The sequence below is a fragment of the Asterias amurensis genome, chromosome 2, assembly GCF_032118995.1.
Source record: "Asterias amurensis chromosome 2, ASM3211899v1".
Classification (NCBI taxonomy): domain Eukaryota; kingdom Metazoa; phylum Echinodermata; class Asteroidea; order Forcipulatida; family Asteriidae; genus Asterias; species Asterias amurensis.
In genome coordinates, this window is record NC_092649.1 from 29184423 (window position 1) to 29211833 (window position 27411).

At 37.6% G+C, this 27411-nt stretch overlaps 4 protein-coding genes across 5 annotated transcripts in view; 3 read left to right on the top strand and 1 right to left on the bottom strand.

The window, feature by feature from the left end:
• Positions 1 to 27411, bottom strand: part of LOC139933762 (plexin-B-like) — a 129923-nt gene that overhangs the window by 83312 nt on the left and 19200 nt on the right. Inside the window, exon 2 of the mRNA XM_071927963.1 lies at positions 16609 to 16699. The gene's annotated coding sequence lies outside the window, so the exon portion shown is untranslated. The remainder of the gene's footprint in view (positions 1 to 16608; positions 16700 to 27411) is intronic.
• LOC139933764 (plexin-A2-like) lies at positions 814 to 2745 on the top strand. Its single transcript, XM_071927965.1, has 2 exons — positions 814 to 2259; positions 2639 to 2745. The coding sequence occupies exons 1-2, from the start codon at positions 1104 to 1106 to the stop codon at positions 2743 to 2745; spliced, it is 1263 nt and encodes a 420-aa protein (XP_071784066.1). The 5' UTR covers positions 814 to 1103.
• Positions 4604 to 27411, top strand: part of LOC139933758 (plexin-B-like) — a 28946-nt gene continuing 6138 nt past the window's right edge. The window contains exons 1-33 of one of the 2 annotated variants that reach the window (XM_071927955.1): positions 4604 to 5980; positions 9180 to 9288; positions 9781 to 9869; positions 11295 to 11423; positions 11553 to 11668; positions 11905 to 12037; positions 12255 to 12408; positions 12515 to 12614; positions 12843 to 12960; positions 13172 to 13309; positions 14261 to 14356; positions 14480 to 14588; positions 14956 to 15137; positions 16036 to 16190; positions 16621 to 16738; positions 17035 to 17171; positions 17313 to 17477; positions 17729 to 17864; positions 17990 to 18226; positions 18549 to 18725; positions 19239 to 19446; positions 19879 to 20021; positions 20800 to 20930; positions 21306 to 21371; positions 22077 to 22151; positions 22415 to 22481; positions 22941 to 23087; positions 23741 to 23894; positions 24370 to 24470; positions 25456 to 25555; positions 26100 to 26155; positions 26430 to 26543; positions 27054 to 27167. In XM_071927955.1, the coding sequence (XP_071784056.1) occupies positions 4832 to 5980; positions 9180 to 9288; positions 9781 to 9869; positions 11295 to 11423; positions 11553 to 11668; positions 11905 to 12037; positions 12255 to 12408; positions 12515 to 12614; positions 12843 to 12960; positions 13172 to 13309; positions 14261 to 14356; positions 14480 to 14588; positions 14956 to 15137; positions 16036 to 16190; positions 16621 to 16738; positions 17035 to 17171; positions 17313 to 17477; positions 17729 to 17864; positions 17990 to 18226; positions 18549 to 18725; positions 19239 to 19446; positions 19879 to 20021; positions 20800 to 20930; positions 21306 to 21371; positions 22077 to 22151; positions 22415 to 22481; positions 22941 to 23087; positions 23741 to 23894; positions 24370 to 24470; positions 25456 to 25555; positions 26100 to 26155; positions 26430 to 26543; positions 27054 to 27167 (5223 nt within the window). In that variant the 5' untranslated portion in view covers positions 4604 to 4831. Of the gene's footprint in view, positions 5981 to 9179; positions 9289 to 9377; positions 9441 to 9780; positions 9870 to 11294; positions 11424 to 11552; positions 11669 to 11904; positions 12038 to 12254; positions 12409 to 12514; positions 12615 to 12842; positions 12961 to 13171; positions 13310 to 14260; positions 14357 to 14479; positions 14589 to 14955; positions 15138 to 16035; positions 16191 to 16620; positions 16739 to 17034; positions 17172 to 17312; positions 17478 to 17728; positions 17865 to 17989; positions 18227 to 18548; positions 18726 to 19238; positions 19447 to 19878; positions 20022 to 20799; positions 20931 to 21305; positions 21372 to 22076; positions 22152 to 22414; positions 22482 to 22940; positions 23088 to 23740; positions 23895 to 24369; positions 24471 to 25455; positions 25556 to 26099; positions 26156 to 26429; positions 26544 to 27053; positions 27168 to 27411 lie in introns of those variants that run through there. The other variant, XM_071927956.1, reaches the window with a different exon arrangement.
• On the top strand, positions 6835 to 8397 carry LOC139934097 (plexin-A2-like). The gene has a single exon (XM_071928387.1). It carries the CDS (start codon positions 7141 to 7143, stop codon positions 8395 to 8397), a length of 1257 nt encoding a protein of 418 aa, XP_071784488.1. The 5' UTR covers positions 6835 to 7140.

Below are 27411 nucleotides of genomic sequence, written 5' to 3' on the forward strand. Positions count from 1 at the left end.
AGCTATGATCTATTATTATTTATTTTGCCAAGTTTTCAACTAAAAGGACTATGCAACAATACATGTGTTCTGTTTAAAATGAGGATATGGAGCAATAGCTTAAAGGAATTCACGTTGCCTTGGATCGGTCGAGTTGGTCTTTTAAAAGCGTTTGTGACCGTTTGTTAAAAAATGCATATGGTTAGAAAGATGTTTTAAAAGTAGAATACAATAATCCACACACATTTGCCTCGAAATTGCGTGGTTTTCCTTTTACTTTGCGAACTAACACGGTCGGTCATTTATGGGAGTCAAGAATTTGACTCATTGTTCCATTGTTTGCACTGGAAACTTTCAAAACTGAACTGAAAAGCTGTGTATAGTTTTTTTTTGTTTTTTTTTTAATGTTTCCGGTTTCCGCAATAGTTATTATTATTTTTTTTTTACATCTATTGTAAATTAAGACGAGAAAGCCATTGAGTAGTGTGTTTTGAAATGTACTTTCTTTTTTTTATTTATCAAAAACGCTCAATCTTGGTGATTGCGAAATGCGGGATCACGACCCTTTGATATGCAATGCTGTGTGACAAAAGCCTGCCCTCACTCCTGACCCTTTCTTCCACTGAGTTGGGTGCATGGTGAACAACATAGGGCTTACTCGCCGGTGTGTATCAACAGGCTGTAAAAAATAGTTGGTGGTTTTTTTGCGATGTTATTTCCTTCTCGATAGTCGTTGTTTCCACTGCTTGTGCTATAGATATTTATGGCTGTCTTAAATCGCTCATTTTGTTGCCACCATCTTCAATAGTGTTGTTTTGCGGCTTCTGCAGAAAGCCCGCCAACCACTATATATTCTGATTCTGACTCAAATAAGTCTGGAATCGCAGGAGCCAACATCGTCCCAATCAACACGAGTTTTATCACTTTTTAGTTTCCTGCAGACATTTTGTGAATGTTGGAGAGCCTTCTCACATTAAAAGCAACAAAACAACTCGTTCTGAAAAAGTAAGAGATCTTTATCCAACCACGTGTTTGTCATCCTGTGCCTGAAGCATTGTACGTCAGTAAAAGACAGAAGAAGAGAAGTCAACAACTTATTTCTATTGTGTTCGTCAATTGACACTATGGAGGCCCAGAGGATCCATGTAACCATCTTGTTGGTTGTATGTTTGATCCTGCTGGGATTATTAAGTAATGTTGTATCATGTGAATGGCAAGGAGATCTGTCATCTTATCACATTGCTTCATTCAGTAATCCTCATCCTCCTAGAGCTCTCAATGATCCATCTGGTAACCACAATGCTAAATTCAATCATTTCACTCTATCTGGCCCTGATGGAGCTGTGTATGTTGGAGCTGTCAACTACTTATACAGACTGGATAGTTCATTGAATCTGTTACAGAATGTTAGTACATGTCAAGAATTAGGAGAGGATAGATGTGATATATTCACCAACTACAATAAAATCCTGATATTAGATAATCAGAATCGGTTGATTACATGTGGAAGTGAGAATGGAGGAAAGTGTCAATTCAGGAATCTAGATGACTTGACTGATGTGTTGTTTCAACCATACCCTAATGTTGCTGGTTTTGGAGAGTTGTCTACTGTGAGTTTGATTGCACCAGGAACTGATGGACCAATGGGACCAGGGCCAGATGGAGGAGACTGGTTGTATGTAGCTGTGACCTTTACTGCTGAGTTTGGTTATGCAAGAATTCCACCAATATCAAGGAGAATTCTTGACTATAGATTTTTATTGGCAGCACCTGATAGTGTCGCCTCCTTTTCATCCTTTGTTTCCCTTTCTACACCCATACCAATATCGTATACATCTGCTTTTTCATATGATGGATTCACATACTTCATCACTTCTCAAAAGGAGGATTTTGGTTCCAACGTCTTTGTTTCTAAAATAAACAGAGTCTGTCAGACCAGTTCATCCTTTGACTCTTACACAGAAATCACCCTACAATGCCAAGGATCAGATGGTAGTGTGTACAGTTTGGTACAAGCTGCTCATATTGGCCCAGCAGGTCAGGATCTTGCTGTATCATTAGGTTTGAATGATGAGGACATGGTGTTGTATGCTGTGTTTGCTAAGAATGAAGGAGCTGATGGGACTAGTGATGTACCTATTGATCAGTCAGCATTGTGTGTGTATAAGATGAGTGATATTTTAGATGTCTTCAAAGAAGCAGTCAGGGGATGTATTCAAGATGGAGATGACTACTCAGTGAAGTACTTGGAAGGATCCTTCTGTAGTACATTTCCAGTGAGTATAAATAATGATCACCTTTAAAGCCATTGGACCCTTTCGGTACAGAAAAAAAAAAAAAAGTTCACAGATTTACAAATAATTTACAGGGTTTACAGAAGGTAATGGTGAAAGACTTCTCTTGAAATATTAGTCCATGAAATGCTTTACTTTTTGAGAAAACGGTAAAACAATATAAATTCTCGCTAACGAGAATTACGGATTTGTTATAAACACATGTCATATGACACGGCGAAACGTGCGAAAACAGGAGTGGGTTTTCCCGTTATTTTCTCCCGACTCCGATGTCCGATTGAGCCTCAATTTCCACAGGATTGTTATTTTATATATAAGTTGTGATACACGAAGTGTGGGACTTGGACAATACTGTTTACCGAAAGTGTATAATGGCTTTAACCACCCCGCATACTTCAAGCTTTCAAGTTATGTGCATCTTTATGATAAGGGACATAATATAAATACCATCAGGATAATGTCTTCAATTTGAAATCATAACGTTGGATGCTTTATATCTTAAAGTATTGTTTTAACATGTCTACATTTATCGTCAGTCCAGAAAGAGGCATTTAAGAATAATAAGTTGAAGCAAAAATAATCAGTTCAAAATTAAGTATTGAAATTATACATTTTGCCTGTAAAGCAACAACAAACTGTTCAATGTACTGTTCTTAAGTATCTTTAATAACATTCTTCTTTTGGAAGAAGATCATGCAAGCACACAAGAAGTATAACACCGCCCTCCCGTGTTGTACGTAAAGCATTTTGATTATCGCAAACAAAGTTAAAGCAAAAGTTTCTCTAACCTCGTTGTGCTCTTTTTGTAAGAGGAACTATTTGAAGCACATATCCATTTGGTTTTTTTTGTAATAAACATTTAGTATACTTTGAAATGTAGAGACAAGCATTTTTGTGGCGAACTGGCACTGTCGCCCTTGCCCGTCACACACGCGTCCATGTGAAACATGGATGCTACCTTTTGTAAATGCATTATGCAAATAGTTTACGTCACAACGACAGACTAAAACCATGACTTTTTAAATTTCAGTTCAAATGAACTGGCAAAAGAAAAACCTACCTGTTGACGGGTGATTCTTTCTTTTGAAAGCTATTATATTTCCCTATACCCGAGATAAAAAAAGCAATTTAACATTTTGATTAAATTTTTATTGTAAAATCGGCCCAACAACTTCGAAACTTAAATTGCAAAAAAACAAAACAATCTATTTCCTTTTATCTGCTCGAATTCGTGAGGGCAGCGAGATTGAGCGGCGACTTCTCTGGATTTAAACTCTGCATGGTGGAAATACGAATTGTGGTTTTCGAGGTGAGATGGGGGATGGTGAGAATGTTTTATAAGTTTTCTCAAAGAATATATGTAAGAACTTCATGTCCCATCTGACATTAAGCGTTAGAGTAAGTTCACATTTAAAAGAAAAAAATCGTAAAAGGAAGCAAAATGATGTCAACAGCACACCTCAACTATCATTGTTAGGTTTACACTAAATTTTGTTTACTGCTAAACCACGACATTGCACCGTGGTTTATTTTATATAGGCCTACATGAAACTTCGCAATTTCCTACAAGGAAGTATTTGTTTAAAACATGGAAAGATTGAGGCAAAGTTGTGTCTATTGGAATATCGACAGGGAACAAAGAGTTCAGAAACTGTTCCATTTTTATGACAGGGGTGTTGTAGATCAAAAAGTGGGTACTAATTTTGCAGTGGTATATATAGTATTGAAAATGTATCAAAAGTTAAAACCATTTAAACGTTTCATGTTCTACGTTAACAATCAGTAATTTAGGAATTACACAAAATGATTTACCGTGTCCCCAAAGACAATAAAGAACTTCCAGAAAAGTTCCAGTATGCGGCGTGTTGTGCGATTTTGATAATTGAATATTCAGTTTTGTATTTATGCGCATAAACAGTATAAGTGGACGCAGGTTACAACAATGAACTTGAAAAAACTTTTTCCGTCACTCTGGTCCAACATTGGCCGTACAACCTGATCGCAGACGACAAACAAGTTGAAGGTGGAGGTTTTACAGGTAAGGGTTATGTTTTGTAGCGTGAGCTGAGAGAGCTCACTATGACTCCAGAGATAATACATTAGAAATCAATATAATTCTGGGGAGAAATCAATATAATTCTGGGGAAATGAGAGTGAATCTTGTGTGAAGGGCCATAGATCGGGCTTTTCAGTAATAGGTAGGCCTACAAACCACACATTGTCTAATTACAATAACTATGGGGGAATGGAATCAACTTTATCCCAAATAAGGCAAGACGATAAGTGGCTGTTTTAGTTTTAGTTTCTGGCGTTTGTTTGTGTGTGTTTTGGGGCAAAATTATAACTTGTATTACACGGTTGTGTGTTTTCCAGAAACTTGCGGGATATATCATGCGACAAAGCTGCTGCCTGACGTTGCTGCGTCCACCCATGTTTGCACACTCACTGTGATTGAGTCTTCAGTTGTTTAAGTTTTTATCTGCGGCAGAAAGACACAAAGCGTACATTAGAGTCAGGTGCCCCTATTGAACCTCCCTGGTCCTGGAACATTCAGCACTATGGAGGCCCAGAGGAGCCACGTAATCATCTTGTTGGCTGTATGTTTGATCCTGCTGGGATTATTAAGTAGTATTGTATCAGCTGAATGGCAAGGAGATCTGTCATCTTATCACATTGCTTCATTCAGTAATCCTCATCCTCCTAGACCTCTCAATGATCCATCTGGTAACCACAATGCTAAATTCAATCATTTCACTTTATCTGGCCCTGATGGAGCTGTGTATGTTGGAGCTGTCAACTACTTATACAGACTTGATAGTTCATTGAATCTGCTACAGAATGTTAGTACATGTCAAGAACTAGGAGAGGATAGATGTGATACATTCACCAACTACAATAAAATCCTGATATTAGATAATCAGAATTGGTTGATTACATGTGGAAGTGAGAATGGAGGAAAGTGTCAGTTCAGGAATCCAGATGATTTGACTGATGTGTTGTTTCAACCAGGGCCTAATGTTGCTGGTTTTGGAGATACATCTACTGTGAGTTTGATTGCACCAGGAACTGATGGACCAATGGGACAAGGGCTAGATGGAGGAGACTGGTTGTATGTAGCTGTGACTTTTACGGCTGAGACTGAATATACGAGCATCCCACCAATATCAAGGAGAATTCTTAGTGATCGATCTTTATTGGCACCTGATGGTGCCTCATTTTCTACTTTTGCTCCCTTTTCTTCACCCATACCAATATCTTATAAATCTGCTTTTTCGTTTGACGGCTTCACATACTTCATCACTTCTCAAGAGGAGGATTTTGGTTCCAATGTCTTTGTTTCTAAAATGAACAGAGTCTGTCAGACCAGTCCCACATTTGACTCTTACACAGAAATCACCCTACAATGCCAAGGATCAGATGGTAGTGTGTACAGTTTGGTACAAGCTGCTCATACTGGCCCAGCAGGTCAGGATCTTGCTGTATCATTAGGTTTGAATGCTGAGGACACGGTGTTGTATGCTGTGTTTGCTAAGAATGAAGGAGCTGATGGGACTAGTGATGTACCTATTGATCAGTCAGCATTGTGTGTGTATAAGATGAGTGATATTTTAGATGCCTTCAAGGAAGCAGTAAGGGGATGTATTCAAGATGGAGATGACTACTCAGTGCAGTACTTGGAAGGATCCTTCTGTCCATCCTTCCTGATGGTGAGTTTTCGTTTGTTGGTTCAGTTTAAAACCACATATATGTATGCAATGCAATGTGTATGTTTATGATCATTAATAATAATATAGATGCCATCAGGGATGATCATTTTTTTCAACTTGAAAACCGATACTTTAAGTCATGTTTAAATTTTGTTGTCAGTGATAAACATTGATTTTTGGTACAGGTATTTAGCTGTAAAGACAAGCATTACAGTCCTTTGATTGAATAATAGACGATTGTCTAATGAACGGGCCTGGTCGCCCCCATACCCTCCACACGCACGTGCACAAAGATGACGGAGTTTGCAAATTGCGTGACCCCTTAGATTAGTCTTGAAGTCAAGACGGTAATTGTTAAGCGCGGTGTGTAGTTACAGCGGTGTAGCTACGGGGACGATACACACACCCTTGATCCCAGTATGTGTATGTGAGCAGAGCTGCCTCGCGCTACCTACGACTGTTGCATGTGTAACATCGCACTGTGACTGTTGCATGAAAGGCAGACAAATAGGCAGCGCCTAACGACTTGTCATCAAGTCTACCCCTCGATATGCAATGTGCCAAAATGTAGTTGTCAAAAGTTTGTTCAAATAAAATATATAATTATTGTTGTCGCAATAAAAACGAACATTATGCCTGCTCTCATGCCTGACCTTTGCTTCCAGTTGGGTGAACAACAAAGGGCCTACCTGTCATTGTGTGCATAGACTGTTTCTATTCCTTTCGTTAATTTGTCTTTAAGGCCTACTAAGCATGGTACGCTATTTCCGTCTCGTATCTTTTCTCGACTGCCGAGTATTCTGGCTCTCTTTCGCTGAAGTTTTTAGGCCGCCATCATCAACAAAGTGTTGTTTACGGTTATTGCAGGAAGCCCGCCCATCACGAATTCTAATTATGACTCAAATAACTCTGGAATCGCGGAAACAACATTATCCCACCAAAAGCCAGTTTAATCACTTTAGTTTCTGGCAGACATTTCGTGAATGTTGTGCTTTTATTTGTGCTTGTTTTGTATAATTTAAAGTTAACAAAGCTACTGCAAAGGAGTTCTGAAAAAGTTTGAGAGATCTTTCCCCAGCCTTGCGTTAGTCACCATGTGCCTGAAACTTTGTACGTAGCCTTGGAAGAAACAAAAGAGAACAAGTAACTTATGTTACACTATGGAGGCCCAGAGGAGCCACGTAACCATCTTGTTGGTTGTATGTTTGATCCTGCTGGCATTATTAAGTAGTGTTGTATCAGCTGAATGGCAAGGAGATCTGTCATCTTATCACATTGCTTCATTCAGTAATCCTCATCCTCCTAGACCTCTCAATGATCCATCTGGTAACCACAATGCTAAATTCAATCATTTCACTCTATCTGGCCCTGATGGGGCTGTGTATGTTGGAGCTGTCAACTACTTATACAGACTGGATAGTTCATTGAATCTGCTACAGAATGTTAGTACATGTCAAGAACTAGGAGAGGATAGATGTGATACATTCACCAACTACAATAAAATCCTGATATTAGATAATCAGAATCGGTTGATTACATGTGGAAGTGAGAATGGAGGAAAGTGTCAATTCAGGAATCCAGATGACTTGACTGATGTGTTGTTTCAACCAGGGCCTAATGTTGCTGGTTTTGGAGAGTTGTCTACTGTGAGTTTGATTGCACCAGGAACTGATGGACCAATGGGACAAGGGCCAGATGGAGGCGACTGGTTGTATGTGGCGGTGACTTACTCCAATGAGGTTGGGTATAGACGTATCCCACCAGTCAGCAGAAGAATCCTTAGTACAGACGGGTTGTTGATATCTCCATCAGGTACAGGGTATTCTTCATTTACTGCACTGGATTTTCCTTATTTGTTCCAAATATCGTGTGTTGCCGGTTTTTCATTTGATGGTTTCACATACTTCATCACTTCTCAGCAAGATGATCTGGGTTCCTATGTCTTTGTTTCTAAAATGAACAGAGTCTGCCAGACCAGTCCATTCTTTGACTCCTACACAGAAATCACCCTACAATGCCAAGGATCAGATGGTAGTGTGTACAGTTTGGTACAAGCTGCTCATATTGGCCCAGCAGGTCAGGATCTTGCTGTATCATTAGGTTTGAATGCTGGGGACATGGTGTTGTATGCTGTGTTTGCTAAGAATGAAGGAGCTGATGGGACTAGTGATGTACCTATTGATCAGTCAGCATTGTGTGTGTATAAGATGAGTGATATTTTAGATGCCTTCAAGGAAGCAGTTAGGGGATGTATTCAAGATGGAGATGAGTACTCAGTTAAGTACTTGGAAGGATCGTTCTGTCGATCATTACCAGTGAGTATAATGATCACCTTTAACCACCCTGTATACTTCAAGCTTTCAAGTTATGAGCACGTTTATGATAAGGGACATAATGCAAGGATCCAAATGTACTGAATTACAGGGTGAGATATTTTTTTTAAAGGCACTGAATTCCAGAGAGATTATATAAAGTTAAACTAATCACTTTTTAGGGATTAAGATATCAAGAAGGCCTACAAGTAATTCTTGCAAAATTCTAAATAAAGTTTCTGTTTTGTGTATTTGTAATATGTAGGACAAGAACAAGGTTGTGTAGTGTAAGGTTTGTCTGTAAAGCAAACAATTTATACACAATTATTTAGATTGTATATGCACAACTAACAAATTGCCACCACTTTTGCATATTGCAAATAATAAACACCCATGTATGGCTCCCTCTTATTCAAACTGCTTTCTTTTGTTTAATTTTTTATTTCTCCTACAAATATAGAAAAAACAGATTCTTGTTAATTACTAATATTCATTGTTTTTTATGACCAAGTAAAGCAATTCAGTTTGTATAAATATATTGTTACCACTTAATCCTCATCTTGCAAATAAAACACCCTCTTACTCACACTGTTTTCTTTGGTTTATTTATTAATTGTACGAGAAGAAAAACAGAATCACAACTCTACTGTAACATTCAATGTTCAAGTAAACAATTTGTTTTTTATGTTGGTTCGAGTTGTTGTGAACGAAGATTTGTCCACAATAATTTCGCAAGTGCTCTCTTTGAAATCACTCAACTGGATATCTATTAATGCTAGTTTATTGTGTTGATTAATAAATACATGAAACGACCAGTTTTTGCTTGTATGTAGAACCACATTTAAGTTTTAGATAGAGGCTAAAATAATAATATTTGTTTATTGTAGGTTGGTCCAGGTAGTTTTCAGTGTCATCCTTTTGAAGGGGGCAGATATGTTTACAGGTATGCTAAAGGCATTGATGTAACATCATCCACTGCTGTGCTGGAACTATCAGGTATTAGAAACAATTTCCCTTTTTTTTCTTTTTTTTCTAGGTAGATCCAGATGTGTTTCTGTGTTATCCTTTTGCTGATGGTTTAAACATATTATATCGGTATGCTAAAGGCATTGATGTAACATCATCCAATGCTGTGCTGGAAATATCAGGTATATAACAACAAGTTGACAATTTCGAGTATGACGCAATTTCGTTTGACTGAAAATTTGTTTGTTTGAATATCTTACACTAGAAATTGATCAAATAACCATTTGAAAACAGCCCGTGATATTATCACACTATCATATCATGTTATCAGTGAGTAAATTTTGAAAACGTTTTGAATGCTAATATTTTCCCCTTTGTTATCTGCTAGTTGCTCGTTTGGTAGTTTTTAACTTTGTCAATTTTTTACAGGATCACTGTAAACTGCCTCTGATAAGCTGATATTTGTAGAAAACATGCTCTTACTTAAAAATAAATGCACAATATTTATCTTGTCATTTCAAGACACTCTGATGTCATCCATCATTACAACCATTGAAATGAACCACACTGTAGCTATCATTGGAACTGACTCCAGGGGAGAACTTTTAAAGGTAAACATATATTCATAAATACCTCAGACAGTTTCGCTTTTCCTATTGGTGGAGAGCGCGTCACGTGGGTGTGTATAAACCTTTGTTTATGACCGGTAAACAGTGTTAATTCATGGGCGTGACACGCGACCTTGCACCTGTTCTTTTTAGACAGTTTCTTTATTCCTATTGGTCGAGAGCAATGGCTGAAACAGCTGTGCCACATCACGTGATACGCGCGACGCGCACAGCATTCCCTTATAAGGAGTTGTTTACCCGAGGGCGGCGGAGGGCTTTACCATTTCATAGCTGGAGGGGTGTTGTGTTGAAGGAAATTATTTAACAATTATAATTTTTGCGTTTATTTTACTTTTTGACCAAAAAGTGATGTTTTTGACCAGAAAGGTATTTATGAATGGGAATCAAAGTGCGTTGAATTGGTTTTCAACTAGTTGCTTAAACCCGCCGAGGCCTGGTTCTTTATAATTTACCTCAACTTCGTCTGGGTAAAATTATCAAGAACCAGGCCTCGTTGGGAATAAACCACTGGTTGAAAACCTCTTCTTTGCTGCAGCAGCCCCTCGTCTCTGGAACTCTTTACCACCACCCATTAGGTCATGCACCAGCATATTAATATTTAAGAAACAGTTAAAAACTCATCTGATGGGAGTTGCTTTTAATTAATTAATTTCCTTCGGTTTTGTTTTTTCATTCTAATGACTTTCTTGTTGGCGCCTTGAGCATTTTCATTGGATATGTGCGCCCTATAAATGTACATTATTATTATTATCAACACACATTGATTCCCTTAATTAAGGGAATAAAAGGGTAGCGACGAGTTCTTCAACGTACTTTTAAAGCCGGACGGGTCGGCAGCTGTGTGATACAGGCCCGATCCGAAGGCGTGGGCCTTAATTGCACGGCAACGACCCTGTAAGTTTTTTAGGTGTCGAGACCAGTCCCCTCTTCGGACCTTAGGTCTTGTTCTTTTCACAGTCTTGGACTATCAGGTCTGAACTACAATACTGAATTCTTGACCACTCCTTATTTACAACTGTTTGACCATAAATTATTAATGGAAAAAAAAACCTCCCTGACTTTTTTATTACGGTAATAAAAGACTCTTAAATTTACACACAAACACAGCAGTATCTTCTGTTACACAGGGAAACATTGATATGGAGAAAAAAAGGTAGGAGCAGAAATCAGACCGAAGATTAAAACAATAAAAAAGGAAAGTGATTTCAAAAGGACAACAGAAGGGTGGGGGTTAAAGCACTTGGATGGCAAGTGTCAACACACAATCTCTACAATGATGACCAGTAACTTTGGGACAACAAATGACAGTACAAATCCAAGATTAAACATTGTCCCAGGTTAAACTTTGTATTTGAATTATGCAGGATGGGCCCATTTAATGCTTATCTTTATATTGTTGTGTTACAGGTTCACATCCAGAGCAAGACCTCAGCCAGACTGTATGAAAGAGTAGACCTTAATATTACTGGATCAGTCCTTAAAGATGTCAAGATTAATGATACAACAAGAGAGATGTACATACTCACTGAACAAAAGGTACATTTAGGAGGAAGTATAAATAGTTTTCATCATGCTACAAGTGACAGCATCGTCAGATTTACTCTAGTTCAATTTCAAACTATTTGTTGTCAACTTTTGAATTATTTTGCTATTTGCACCATACAGTTTCTGAAGATGCGTGTTGAGAATTGTGGTCAGTATACAACGTGTGAGACGTGTATTGGTACGGATGCAGGGATGGATGGAGACCCATACTGTGGCTGGTGTACTCTGCAAAGACAGTCAGTATTGTATCTTGGCTGATTGAAATGCAGTTCAGAATAGAATTAAATTCATGAAATAAAAATACTTTGAAGATAATTGTTCCTTTATCCCACTAGCTGTTCTGTGCTTTTCTTAGTTTGTTGGAAGAGCCTGTGTGTGATTTTTCTTTTACATAGAATGGCCAGTTGAATTTATTTAGATCAAGTGTGAGCTATTTCTTGTTGATTGGTTATGTAATTTTTTATTTATATAGATGCACCCTGTATTCCGAATGCAAGATGCCTGATGTGTCTACCCGATGGTTAGCCTATAATACTGCACAGTGTATTGAGATAACCAATGTGGATCCTTATAACAATCTACCAATCACTGACACAGAACAACAGGTAAGAGTAACTGATTACTGACTTTGTGTATTTCCATACAGCTGGTTGGCACTAAAATTAAATTGCTAAACACACGAAGTAAGTGGACATCCCAAAATGCTATTAAAATTACATTATTTTGACTCGGTGGCTATGTTCTGAATATCCCCTTCGCCCTTCCTGCCCTTCCCTGTATCTGAGCCACTAGCCAATTAACTATCAATTGTATATTTTCCAGGTTACTGTGAGTGTAGAGCAGTTACCAGACTTACTGACCAACATGACATATGAATGTTGGTTTGGATCCTACGTATCTCAAGCTACAAAGACTAATAAGGATCTTAGATGTGTCTCCCCACCTGGTAATAGGATACCTCCAATTCAACAAGGAGGTAAGTCAGACACATAAATGGGGCTGCTTCAGAAAACCTTTCTACAAGTATTTATAACAATAATAATTGAAAATAATCGTTTCATCCGATATTTTCTACTTCCCAGATGACGGGGTCGCAATAAGACTGAGCATCTACTCCAGTGAAACATCAGTCAGTTTTGTGGATACAAGTTTCTACTTCTATGAATGCTCAACTCATACTTCGTAAGAATATTTCATGTTCGCTCTAGCTTTAACTTTGATGACACTCCATTTATGGTACGCAAAATGTCTTCATTGACTTTGATAATGATAAAATTAATTGAGTTCCAAATTCTGTGATGTGGTTAAAATTTTTGATACTTTGTCCATTAGCATAGTACACTTCTCTAATCCATAAACCCAATCATCAGCTTAAATTATTTTGTTGTTTTGTATTTGTGTTTGCTATAGTTGTGTATCATGCGTTGATAGTCGATGGGCCTGTGATTGGTGTGTCTTTGAGAATAGATGCACTCATGTTAGTTCTACTTGTGCAGGAGACAATGAAATCATCATTACAGGACAAAACGTAAGATCAAACTCTATCTTTTCCAAATACTGATATCTAACAGTTTTAAAACAAATTGAAGAGCAAGGTGTTGTCTACTAAGGCAACCATACATGATTGATATATGTTTTCAATAACATATATGAGACGTTATTGAGTTGTTCTGAAACATTTGAAGATCAATGAAAAAATGTATGTTAACTAATCATTTGTTCTTTAATTAATTCTTTAGAATCCAGCTTTGTCTTTGGCACCCAAGGGTCCGGGTTCCTGCCCTCAGCTACTGGCTCAGAATACTGAAGTCCTTCTTCCAAATGGAATTGAAAGAAGTTTACAAGTCATGACTACAAATCTACCTGATCAGACTCAGGTAAGTTGGTCAATCAACATTCAAAAGCAAAAATAATTAAATGAATGAAGGCAAATACTGATTTCACAGCCACCCCCTCCCCCAAGCAAAAGGATTGCCCATGTTGTGTCTACTATGACAATGAAACAAACTCCTTACTATATATAAAGCATAATTTATGAAGCAAAACAAACATAAGTGATGCTTACGGTAGAGGAAGTGAATGTTAAAAATTACTAAAGACAGCCCATCACCCCTGAAACAACAAAACAATTACTCTTCGAAAACTACAGGAAATTCCACATACAAAGTTGGTAACAAAGAGGAAATTGTTACAAAATATCAAATTAATTGGTTTGACTGTGTACTTTGTAAATACTATGATGATCCTATTTATTGTGTAAATTACACCACACAAAAAAACACAGTCAAACAAAGCCCAAGATTTTCAAAACCCAGACATTGGAGAGAAGGAATTTAGAGATAGAAAAACAAAATGAAGTAACTAGAGAGGAAAACGAAAAGAAAGAAAAAAACCCAGATTGAGTAAGTACTGAAATAAATTGTCAACATCTTGTGCTGAGCCCTTTGAAAAGAGCAGCAGTTTTAGCATAGCATATTACAGTACAAATCCTGGTCTGAGAATACAGAGAAGAAAAACAAAATTACAAAATAAAAAAGGACCTCATAAAAAAAACATTTGAAAAGTGTTGTATCAATAGCTTCCTTAATTATGTTGTTTTTATCAAATCTTTAAAACCTCCCATGAACAAAATACCTAACTACCTGTCACATTGTCTCTCTTTCTGAAAATTACAGTTGTATGGCATTAAAGACAAATTATGGTGTAAAAGTATTTATACTAAGCTGCCTGTTCAAACAGAATTGGTTTGACTTCTGTGAAAGTAAAAACAGTACAAACCTTCTTAGAATGAACGCCTTGTAACTAACATTTGTCTCTTCATCTCTTAGATTACTAGCTTTGAATGTAGCTTTGATATCGAGGGAATACGTCAGACTACAACTGCACAGCGTAATGATGATACCATCATGTGTGACATGAAAGCTGTAAGTTTTCTCAAGCCATTTCGCAGAATTATTTGAAATTGGAAAGCCAAAGTATCATTATTGAATCAGACGCCAAGAGTTGAGTTGATCATTGTTTGATATCAACCGATTTGTACTCCACAGTATACCTACACTTCCACTGATGAAGCAGAGCTGATTGTGAAACTGACCATTGAATGGACAGACACCAGTAATAAACCTCACATTCTAGATGACTTATTCAACAATAATGGTGAGTTTGAGTCAAGGATGTGGGATTGGAATAGTGCCACTTATACACAAGAGTCTAACTTATAGAATGTTACTTATTTACACTTATTGGAGTCCCTACCCATACAGTAGCATTTAGGATCCCACAGGGGATGTTGCTGACTGAGTTCTCTATTGAGTATTATGGTCATGTTTTGTAAAAAAAAACAAAAAAAAAACAAAAAAACTAACAATTGTAAGATGAACTTATTTATCATTAGACGCTTTCCCTCCAGCATTCTAATCTAAGATAAAGGTAACCTTTCTAAAGCATATTTTGACATGGAACATTTTTAGATTTATAAATAAGACACGCAAAGAAATTATTTGGATTGTTGTCATTGCTGCAGCAACACTTTACAAGTGTGGAGTATTGAAGCCAGATTGTAGTCGGTGTGTTACTGCCAGGCCAGAGCTGGAGTGTGTTTGGTGTAATGCTATGTGTGAACTAAGAGAGTCTTGTACAACAGTGGAAGGAGACTGGGTTACCCACAATAATAACGCCAACTGCCCCGATCCGGTCCTCCAAGGGGTGAGTAGATTTATCGGTTATTGATTTCAAATATGGAGTAACTGGCGGTGGGAGTGTGAGTAACAAAGAAATCAATTGTTTACATACTCCGAGAGGTGAGCCAACCAATCACAGGTCTAATCAGAAGAAGAACCAATCAGAACATTGACCGACTCTACACTGAAACCTCTTAACCCCTTTAGATAGTCCCACTTCTCTCATATCTCTTCAGTCTCCTGACTAGAGCAAGCTAGTTGAAATGTTAATTGAGACCAATTTAAAAACTCACTCTGCAGTAGTGCAGTTACTAACAGTCCTATAAGCTAAAGCAGTAGTCCTAGCTGATTATCTATACCTACTGCCCAGGTAGTAGTTAAGAAGCAGGAGAGTTCTTTTCAGACCTGAAAAATCTCCCCCAAAATCTGATAAATCTACTCCAAGGTAGTAGAATATAATAGCAAGACAGTTCATTATAGAATAAAGTCTACATGGCAAGTATATACACACCCGGTGTTACCGCAAACCAAGTATATATTGATACCTGCAGGTAATATGGCTCAGATCATGTTATGGATTTTATCACCTATTGAGTATAATATGGAGTAACGGTTGGCAGACAGTGCTATAACAATGTTTCAGCTTCCTTAATAACGATGTCAACTGACATGACCTCATCATCCAAGAAGCAAGGCCTATATTGATTATTGACAACATATCTACTTTGTAATTGTGAGATTGTGAGATTGTCAATGTCCAAATCTTTCTTTACAAAGAAAGAACACAGTCTCTGATATGAGTGTGGAGGAATGTAAAGACCCAATACCAAAAACATATTTTTAAGCGAGTAAAATGGCAGGACTTCTCAACTTAATTTTGTTGTTGTTGTGTAACAATGACTTCTTAACTTAATATTGTTTAGGTATATCCATTGAGTGGACCAATAGAAGGTAACACCATAGTATCTGTAATGGGTACAGATATTGGCACAGGGTTCCATACTGTACTGAATGTGATGATTGGAGATCAAGAATGCCATCTGGATGGACTGGAAGCCTATTATGAAATAGGCCACAGGTAAGAAGCTTTACAAAACCACCTAAGATGGACTAAAAGCTTACTTTGTACTCGGTTGGAGGTAAGTGTTTGATCACACTGTTGAACAGCTGAGTTTGTGTAATCTTTTGTTTGTTTGTTTATTGGTTTATAGAGGTGTAGGTGTTTGTTTGTTTGTTTGTTCACAGCCACAGCTTGGCCATTTTATTTTACCATTGTGATCACTTTGTTCTTAAAAAGTTCATATATTGATTATTGTGGATTAGCGGGATTTGAAACCTCACATCTGTCCTTACTCTATGCTCACATTGTCCTTTTTGTTCGGCTCGAGCTGCACCAGCATTGTAAACAAAATAGTTATGGTATAACAAACGAAAGATATTTCTAACAAGACGTTATATAGATTCTTCAGTTATGTAAAAAAGAAATATAATCTTACCTTATTCCACAGTGTAAGTTGCCTAACTCAATCAAGAGTTGAAAGTGTTGTGCCGGTATCTCTTACAGTCAGGGGAGGTGATGGGACAACACTACAGGAAAGCAAAGGAAATGTCAACTTTCAATATAGGGTAAGTTTGATTACAACTCTGATGGGGTCTGAGTGTCTGTAAAACTTGGAACTGTTGAAATAAATCAACATTAAATTTTGAAATAAAAGTCCATTCAACATGGGATGTATTTTCTAGTCCAGATTGCATTTCAATCAATCGCTAAAGATTATTTGAAGACAAGATACAAAAAATAATTGTTTCTTTTCCAACGAGATCAAGATAACAATTGATTGTTGACAATTAAAAGGACACATGATCTGCTTGATGTTTAGTGTCTACTTTATTTGTTTTGCTGATTCTGATTTTCCTGCCAGGTTCCATCTATTACAAGTTTCAGTCCTCGTTTTGGACCAGCAGCTGGTGGGACTCGTATAACAATCAACGGAATGGCTCTAAATACAGGACGGAATATTCAGGCATTCATTGGTGATAAAGCTTGCATTATAACAAGGCAAGTAAAGGCATAACAATTAAGTCATAGAGGTAGAGCCTGTTATCAGAGATTTTGTTGAAAGAATCATACCATTTATTAACCGCTGTTTAAGAAAAGACTTTACAGTGATGTGTCATGTTGTATAACTTTTATTTACAGCCCAGTTACAGAGACTAAAGCTGTGTGCACATGCTCCGAGGGGTCTGTTGGGCAGATGGAAATTCTCAAGATGTCTTTTGATGGAGCAGATAAAACAAGCGAAGTGTACACTTTCAGCGACAACCCTGTCATTACTGAAGTCAGTCCAACCACCAGTATATATTCGTGAGTACATCTACAAGCAATAGTTGTTAATGACACTATATCTTTCTGTTGAAATTTCTCAATTGACCACAATCTTCAATTTGTGTCTTATAAGGCTGCAGTTTCACAAGTAAGTTGAAGCTAAATGAAAACCTCATTGAAAGCGCTTAAAAATTTAAAAGTAAAAATAACCTTGTTATTTCCTAATCAGAAAAGCTTAGCTACTTTTATCCTGCTTTTTTTTACCCTTTGATTTTACTGTAAATACTCAGTGGTGGTCGGGAGATGGTTGTCAGAGGGGCTCATCTAGACACTGCCCAGATGGCTTCACTTGTTGTTACAGTTGCTTCTCAAATCACTAAGAGATCTGTCAGCAGTGAGGGACCCAACAATATTGAATTTGTTGAGGTGAGTCAACATAAAAATTATACTATAACATTTTCCCATCTTACATCATGACAATTTCAAAGATTAAATGTTAATCACAACAGGACTTTTAACAAATCATTGTTTTACAAATTTTGTTTTTCAAGAGTTGTGCTGTGGAAGGCTCAGAGTTTATGCGTTGCTACACGCCGAATATAACATCAGCCATAAGCAGCTCTCAATCCAAACATACTGTGACATTTGGCTTCATTATGGATGGTGTGAGTGACCTCTTAACATGGTCAGAAGACAACAATGTTGACTTGGAGTTCTTTCCTGATCCAGAGTATGACGAGTTTGAAAACAATTTATATGACAAGATGGAAAATTTGTTGAAAATCAAGGTAAAGTAATGCTCACTGATTCTAAAACTGGAAAGTATAGTTTCCTTATACCTAGTGGTTTAAGATCTACAAAATAACTTTGTTTCATATTTGTTTGTTTTTCTTCAAAATTTGTATAACGTGTTCATGATTTGAGTTTGCAGCCAAAAGAGTTGTGTGTTTTTTCCAACAAAGACCGGTTCCCCCAGCCATTTCAATTATCAGTGCAAGGATTTCTTCGGTTTTCTTTTTTGTTTATGTAAATGAATCCCTTGCCATTTTTAATGTTGTCTTGAAAAAATAGTGTTCTATCTTCATTTATTGATATACTTTTTATTTGAAGGGTAAGCTTATCAACAATGCAATCACTGAATCAGAAATCATCATTTATGTTGGACCAGTGAGAAGTGACGTAACCTTCATTGAAGAAACAGCCCTTGGTTGTATTTTACCCAAGGAGCAACCACCTGCTGGGGACTTCACCGGCCAAGACAAAGAGAGAGGTCTTCCTGTGGTCTGGGTAAGTCTTAGGAGAAACCTCTGTTGCCATAAAGAAACAACCATCTGAACTAGAATTCATGAGTCAAGACAAAGAGAGAGCGCTCCAGAAGAAACCTCTTAATTGCTATTTATTCATGAAACAACCATCTGCCTAGAACTTCAAGGGTCAAAACAAATGCAGAGGGCTTCTCGTAGTCTGGGTAAGTCTTAAAATAAATCTCAGTTGTGATCTACCAAATAAGAAACAACCATCTGACAATGAGTTCTTACATTAAGACACATAGACAGGGCTTTCTTAAGTCTGGGCAAGTCATAACACAAATCATAGTTTTAAGTTCACTTTGTAGAATGGAAGAACCATGACAGAGCGCTTCCTGCGGTCTTGTAAGACAAAATTTCCTTGGAACTCACTTGAGAAACAACCTCCTCATAAAATGGCTTTATGAAGTAAGAAAAAGGGGTGAGATGACCCAATTCTCAGTGGTACTTATTTTGTACGATTCTTAAAGTACTCAAATTTTCTTCTTTTCAGGTGGTTCACAGCAACCTTGAGTTCCGCATTGGCTACATCTCATATCCTTCAGCCAATGCAACTATTGCTGTTCTAGCGGTTATCGGGGCATTGATTTTCATTATCTTAGTCTGCACGGTTATATACCTGACGATACGGCTGAAGAGAGCCAGGCGAGATGCTGATCTTCTGGTCTTAAAGAAAGACCTTCTTGAAGATGTTAAGAAAGGTCAGAATTAGAGGTCACAGAATTTACTTTATTGATTATATGACCAGGGGACAATTCTTCAGTTGAAGCTGATATTATGCAGAAAATTTGTTCTAAGCTAGGTTTCTCTGCTAAAAAGCACAAACAAGTTGTAAATCAGTGACAAACATCGGCCCAAAAGCCGTTAAGCAGTTTTCCCTGCTAAGCAAAAAGAGCAATAAAAACAAAGATTGGGACACCAGTTGCCGTAATGTAAAGTTTATGAAATGTTGGCTGGCTACCTGTTTCTATACTAAGCAGTTTTTTGTTCCAAGTAAGTGACAGTTCCAAAGCGGCTGTGCCTCACAGGGCAAATGAAGCTTTTGATAAAGATGACATATTGACCTAAGATAATCACAGTTTATCACATCCACATTGAACAAGATCATACTTTAAAATCAATTTGAAAAACAGGACTCTCCCAGAGAAAATTTGACATTCTCCGATTGACGAGTGACGTTGAAGAGAGTGGGATGCCATTTGTGAGTCACCGTGACTACGCTACTAACATGCTGTTCATTGGACAAGAGGTTCGACCAACCACAACAGACGAAGAGGTAACATTGATCAACACAGAGACTGCAAGATCCTCTGAATCAGAGTTGTCATTAAGTCCAGTGGAATTTTGAGTATATCTCAAGTCTAGACTCCCAAGGGTTTGGTTTCTAGCAGGGCCCAATTTCACAGAGCTGCTTAAGCACACTGCTAACAAAATCCCTGCTTATGCGTTGATGAGCAGGAAACCAGGCACAAATTGTATGCGATTTTGGTATTTTGGCTGGTAACCTTGTTCTGGTAAGCATAATTTAGTTTTGCTCAGCTTATTTTTGTGCTAAAGTAGCTCTATAAAAATGGGCCCTGTTTCTAGAGTCCTTAATAAAAGTGAATCTGAAGTCAGGTTGCCAGACCACGTGACTTATTTATAAACTCTTTTTTAAGAACCACAATAGACAACAAACCATCACATGCTTAATTTAACTTTTGCTGCAAATCTTTATCCTGACCAGTAATTCTACACCAGTAAGTTCTTTGAATTCCTGTTTCGAAAATCATTAAAAGTTGTGACACCAAACACCAAGGGCCAATTTCACAAAAAGCTTTGTGTCTGAGAATCTTATTTTAAAACTACTCAGGACAGTGTAATGATACTATTCAATTCACACCTAGAGGTAGTGTTTTGTGAAATTGAATGCAAGGACACAACAAAAGGAACTCAACACCAAATCCAAAGTATTTACTATATAACCCCTTCCAAAGAAACAGTAAAGTTAGAGCAAAATTAAAACAGCAAACCAACCTCACCAAAAAATCATTCATTTTTCATTCTGTGCATAGTACGCTGAATATGCTATGGTTGAAGAAGCCATGATGATGTTCTCTGAGTTGCTAGGCAACAAGAACTTCTTATTAATTTTCATCCAGACCCTAGATACAAGGAGTCGCTCGAAGATTTCGGTCAAAGAAAGGTGAGAAGTTTGATACATGATTTTCTGTCCGATTCCCCCTCCCCAAAGTATGAGGCTGTTTAACACTTTATATTTACAATTTCTTTCTTTTGCTGGATATTCATAGTATTATTTTGGATTATGGATTATTTTCTCAAGGATTATTTTGTCAATTAAAAAATTCTGTTTATATTTTTTGAAAACTATGCTAGGATTTAGATCAGTGATATTATATTATATATACGTCCATTCATTTGTAAAAAAAGTAGTATGTATTTACAACATTTTCGTTTACATCCTGATAAGAACAACCAGGTTGGACACACTGGTGGCTCATTTACCAATGTACAACATTACTACAATTGGTTTTGTTTTTGCACAATTCCATATTTCTAGACAATCGATAGCATCGTTACTGACTGTTACCATGGTACTGAATGACACCCTGGATATCCTAACAGAGTAAGTCAAACTCTAGGGACTATGTCGATTGCCTATTTGTTAAGCTGCTTCAGACTACAAAGAGCAAACTTGGATAAGGTAATTTGGAATACATATCAGATGTAACAGACAATGGCAAACTAAAGACCTATAGCAAGAAAACTCAAGACTGGGATAAAAGGTCACAAATATTCATAAACAGAATTTTCTTGATTTTTTTATTTTGTACTGAAAGAAAAACCATCAAGTGAGGCTTGCACAGACACAAATGATTTTCTTAATGAGCTGTGTTGGTTCTCTGAAGAACCACTGGTTAACAGTGAGACGTTTCAACAAGTATTCTTCGACTGTCCTTATCAGGAGAAAACTGGACTCTATTGCTGAGTGATGCTTAAAATCTGCTCAAGAGGTTCAGCTTGCAAGAAGGCTTCAAGCAAAACCTCTTCGGCAGCACACAGCAACATAGTCCAGCGTCCTCTTAAAGACAGACAGAGTACCTTTGTGGAAATGTTGAGTTGTTTACCACAGGTTCATAGTCTATAACGAGAATTATTGGCATAGTGTCACCGCAATTATCTCTTAATATTTCCACCATGCGAAGTTTCAAGACCGACTTAAAAGGAAAACCAGTGGTATCCTCCTCATATGGGTTTCAAGATTCTTGTATTTTTATTATCTTTTTAAAATGTTTAGTTAAAGCCTACTGAACATTTTTGTTATTTCTAGCGTCTTGTTAACGTTGATGTCACAGAAGATTAAAGATGCTCAAGCCACCAATCGGGAACTCCTACTTTTCAGCAAGTAAGTTTTTTACCTATTGTTTCATTACACTCTAAAATTCTCTAAGGGGAGAACTGACCAGGATTCTAATGCGGCCTGACCTATTTGGGATGAGGATACTGGTCTTTGGCATTTACCAAAAATATACCCGGCCTGAAAGGGTTTTAAACCACCTCTTCATTGCGAAACCCCCACAACTCAAAAGAAATAAAGTTACACTTTGCTAGTGCAAACCCTTAGTTTCTGAATTGAAACAAATGTACATATTCAAATTTATTATCCAGGACAGACAGTGTTTTTGAGAAGCTTCTTTCAAACTGGGTCTCCCTATGTCTGTATGACCAACTGAAGGTAGGTCAACATTTGAAAACATTGTCCGAATAGTGTTGTAAAAGTTAAGAATTGTTGGAATTATTAAGTTACAAATGATAGTAGCGCATGTATAATAATTATGAGCTACAGCATTTATAAAGCGCACTTTACTGAAAATATTCAATGGTGCCGGTCTGGAAGAAGTTAAAGTTAGTTGCAGTGTTGCCAAGATGTTGGACAAGTTTGTTTCAAGTTTTTGCTGGAAGAGAGTGATGTTGTGCATCTGGAAGTGAATTCCAGAGTCTCACAGTGTATTGCATGATTTCTACTATTGTTTTCTCTTTCATTTCTGTTGTTTTTGTCTATTTGTTTTTGTATGTGTAGTGCATGCTAGAGGGCCTGCATGCCTGTTCGGGGTTTCCCCTTTGCACCACTTTGTATTTCGATGTTTGAACATTTGAACTAACCATGGTTCCTTTGTTATTATGTTTGATATAGAATCACACCGCCTACCCTCTGTTTGTGTTGTACCGTGCCATCAAATACCGCACTGAACAAGGTCCTATTGATGCCGTCACTGGCCAGGCAGAGTTTTCTCTCAACTTTGAGAATTTACTCCAAGAAACTGTAAACTTCAACATCTTGGTAAGTATAAGATATCCAATAATCTGATTCTCTAATAATAATAATAATAATACCGTATTTATAACGCGCCTTTTGCCAAAGGATACAAAGCGCCAGGTATTATTACTGCAAGGAGTGCGGTGAATTTTTGAGATATAAGACCTAATCCTTAAGCGCCATGTAATGGTTTACAAGGTGCTGTGGCGCAATATGCTGCCAATCCAGCGAGGAACACCGGGGCGAACCCCTTCTCTTTTTGATAAGTGCACTGGGTTCTTTTACATGCGTTTTACACAACACATGGGACCAACGGCTTTACGTCCCATCCGAAGGACGAAGCAATGGTTATGTGTCTTGCTTAAGGACACAAGTGTCACGGCTGGGGAATCGAACCCACACTCTGCTGATCAGAAACACCAGAGTTTGAATTCGGTGCTCTTAACCGCTCGGCCACGACACTCCCATTAGGGACCTACTAAAGACGGTGCAATTCTTGTGCATATTCAAACATTTTGAGAGCACTTTGATCCCATGTACATAGCTTTAATGCATGAAGGAAACAAACTCACACACACTTTACTTTAAAACCACCTTTTTCTGCCACTAGCATCAGTAAGAACCCGACTAAAATCCGACAAATGAATCATACAATTATTTGTATTTGTGGGTTTTAGACACTGGTAGTTCTCAACAGAGAGGGAAATGTCATCAAGGAAGTCAAGGTGCTAGACGTAGACACCATCTCCCAAGTCAAGGAGAAGATCTTAGATGCCCTCCATCTCAACAAACCCTACTCCAGCAGACCCAGTGCCAACCAAGTCAGTCTTGGTAAGTTACTCTTAAATTGCTCTGTAAAGACAAGACACTGTCTCCCTCTGTTTGACATTCATCAATTTGGGGATTCTGTGTCAAACAATTTTCAAAAAGGGATATTTATTCTCAAATTTTAGTTGACTCCATTGAATGTCTCACACACCACCTAAATTTTTGACCTGAGGGCTTTCTGGTCCAACACTCCAGCAGAAAATAATCAATTATAAAACGTGATCGCTTATTACTCAACAAATCTTGCATACTTAAACACAATATTATCCTCAGTGTGCACAGAAGTAACCCCTAAAATTTTCTAAAGAATTCCCGAGATTCCAAGCACACGTGGGTCGGGGGGGGGGGGGTCACAATACCCCTTATCGAATACCAATATAGTCTGAATAAGGCACAGTTTCCCTTCCTTTAAAACAAACAAATATTTCTAAAAATAAGAAGGTTATCTTTAACATCATTATGGCTTTATTGGTGACAGTTTGGCATCAAAGAAAGAACGAGCGTCTGATCTTGACAGACAAGAGCATCAGACGTCTCACTAACAAGCCAAGTCCACTCAAGACCCTGAAAGATTTCCAAGTGAGTAAAACACAGGATAACTTTATCAACAAAACTGGGACTTAAAAAAACATGGTTTCAAAATAATTATCTGAAGTTTAAGGCGCTTATAACATTATTAAAATGCAAAAAGCAGCCATTGACCAAGTGCAAATTCACAACTATGTTTTCCCATATCCTGTATTTCAAAACTGTCAAAGCAAAGTTCGAAGTCTAGTCTTGGTGCAAGACGTTTCTCGTTCCCTTTTCACGCACACCGCGGCCAATTCACCGACAGCGCGCGCACCGACTCACCTGACTTATAGTCCACTCACCGCCCCGGAATTGCGGTGAGTGGACTAAGTCAGGTGAGTCGGTGCGTGCGCTGTCGGTGAATTGGCCGCAGTGTGCGTGAAAAGGGAACGAGAAACGTCTTGCACCAAGACTATTAGAAGTCCTGTCACAGTGCTGTTTGGATAAGAGCACTGAAATCAAGCTCTGGTGCTTCTGTTCAGCAGAGTGTGGGTTCGATTCTAGGTCGTGACACTTAAGTCCCTCAGCAAGACACTTGGGTTTCTTGGGTAAATGGCTACCTGTGAGGGCAGAGATGGTTCTTGTGATTGGTTTAGACGAGTAGCGCATAGTCACACATGCTGTACACTCCCCAGGGAGCTGAAATGGTTTAAGAAATGATATAAGGCCCAGTGACCAGGGGTAATAATGTTTGAAATGCTTACTTTGAGAAGCCCTTGGGTGTGAAAAGTGCTATATAAAAACTGGTTATTATTATGATTTCTATTACAACACCTTCGTTTTGGGTGTGCGTGTGTGTGTACATTGTTTTGTGTGTGTAAAAGTAGTAAAGACAACTGAGCATGCTTTCACACTGTATTTGTACATCAGAATACAATGACTGCAAAAGGATTGAAGAGGTTGCAATGATATTGCAGGTGATGAAACAAAGTTTTTTAAAGATGATACAATTAGGTAAGAGTTTTCACTGGTTCCCTGGTATTGCCTATAATAGGTACCTGACAGAGCACCAGTTACCCTAGTGGATGAAGGCACAGGACAAGCTGAAAGTTGCTGCGGACCAGTGCATCAAGATCAGGAAAACATTGCACATGGTAAACAATCTTTTAAAAGAAGTTACAATTAAAAGTCTAAGAAGCTAATAAAAAACTCAAAGTTTGGCTGGTATATTTTGGAGAGAAATCAAGTCTCAAAAACTATACTTCAATTAGCACAAACTTAAGGTCAAGTACCTTTATTTATTTCAAACATTCCTATTAACCCCCCCCCCCCCCCCCCCAATTTAAACAACAAACCAAAACTTGTTGACAAAAAAATTGACAATTGAATTTCTTTACTAGATCAATGAAGTTGAGCTGAGTTCTAAACTTTGTTTTTTAAATCATGGTTGGTAATTTTACAATGAAGAAACAAAGCTTTTTGTGAGTGTATCAAAACTGTCATAAATAATATCAAAGTGTTATATAGCACAAGTATCTAACAAACAAACAAGGTTAGGTACTCAAGGCGCTGAGTATATACAAACTTTCAGAATGATAGGTAATTGAATTTATGAATTTTGAGCCCTAATTGTTTATCCATTTAACTCAAAGTATTCTAAGACAGTGATGTTTCCTTGTTTTGTTTCATCCTCTACAGAGTATTTTACCATCCAAGTTGAAAACCGCTATGGAGGACATCAAGATCAACATCTGGTAAAACTCTAAAGTTACATCAATATGACTAGGAAGAAACTATAAATAAATAGTAAATTTAAGGGTTTAACCGAGTGTAAATCTCTTTTGTTAGAGTGTTGGCTCTGAGACGAGTCGGTTCTTTATAATTTATTTACTCCAAAATCACACTTTCAAACAAGAGTTTACTTTCATCAGTACTCTTGCCATAGGATAACGATTGATCAATATGATTCTCCGCTCTTTTTTTTGTTGAAAATAGCGATAAATAACCATGGTAACAATTGTCTTTTAGGCTATGGAAGTGGACTCCATATTCACTGAGGAAGGTGGTTACTGCATCCCAACAAAAGGTAGCATCCAGCATAAGATCCCTCCTGACAAACCTCAACCAGAGTTAACAACAAATGTAAGAAACATTTACCAATTTTATGTCAACAATCCAACAAAGAAACCAAATCTCATCCTCCAATTATACCAACATGAGATTTTGCCAGCAAGCTTTGAAATTAAATTTCAGATCATTGCACTAGTTCTCTGTCTGGACTTGGTAGCAATTAGATAAATATTTCACAAGTACTTTAATTGCCTCCATTTGCTAACATCAATGTGACTGTTCAGGATATTTCTTAGATTCCAATATGTTCCCCCCCCCCCAAAAAAAAAAAAAAAAAAGGAAGAAGATAATATTCCTTTTATGGGACTTTGGAAGTGCACACAAACTTATTGAGATCCAGAGATAATTGACTGCAGGAAAATGCTGCCGTCCAAACTTACACCAAAATCACATAATAAAAACACAGTTTACTTTCATCAGTACTCTTGCCATAGGATAACGATTGAGCAATAAGATTCACCACCCCTCTCTCTCTCTCTTTGAAAGTAACGATTAGTAACCATGGTAACAATTGTCTCATAGGCTATGGAAGCCGAGTCCACATTTACTGAGGAAGGTGGTTACTGCATCCCAACAAAAGGTAGCATCCAGCAGAAGATCTCTCATAATGAACCCCAACTAGAGTTAACAACAAATGTAAGAAACATTTACCAATTGTATGTCAACAATCCAACAAAGAAACTAAATCTCATCCTCCAAATATACCAACATGAGATTAAGTCTAACTAATATTTACAACAATTGCCAGCAAGCTTTGAAGTTAAATTTCAGATCATTGGACTGCTTTAACATTTTCACTGCTGCCCATTACAAGAAAATCAAAATAATTTTGTCCATGCTAAGCCATTAAATAATTTCATTTGATGAAATATTATTTCAC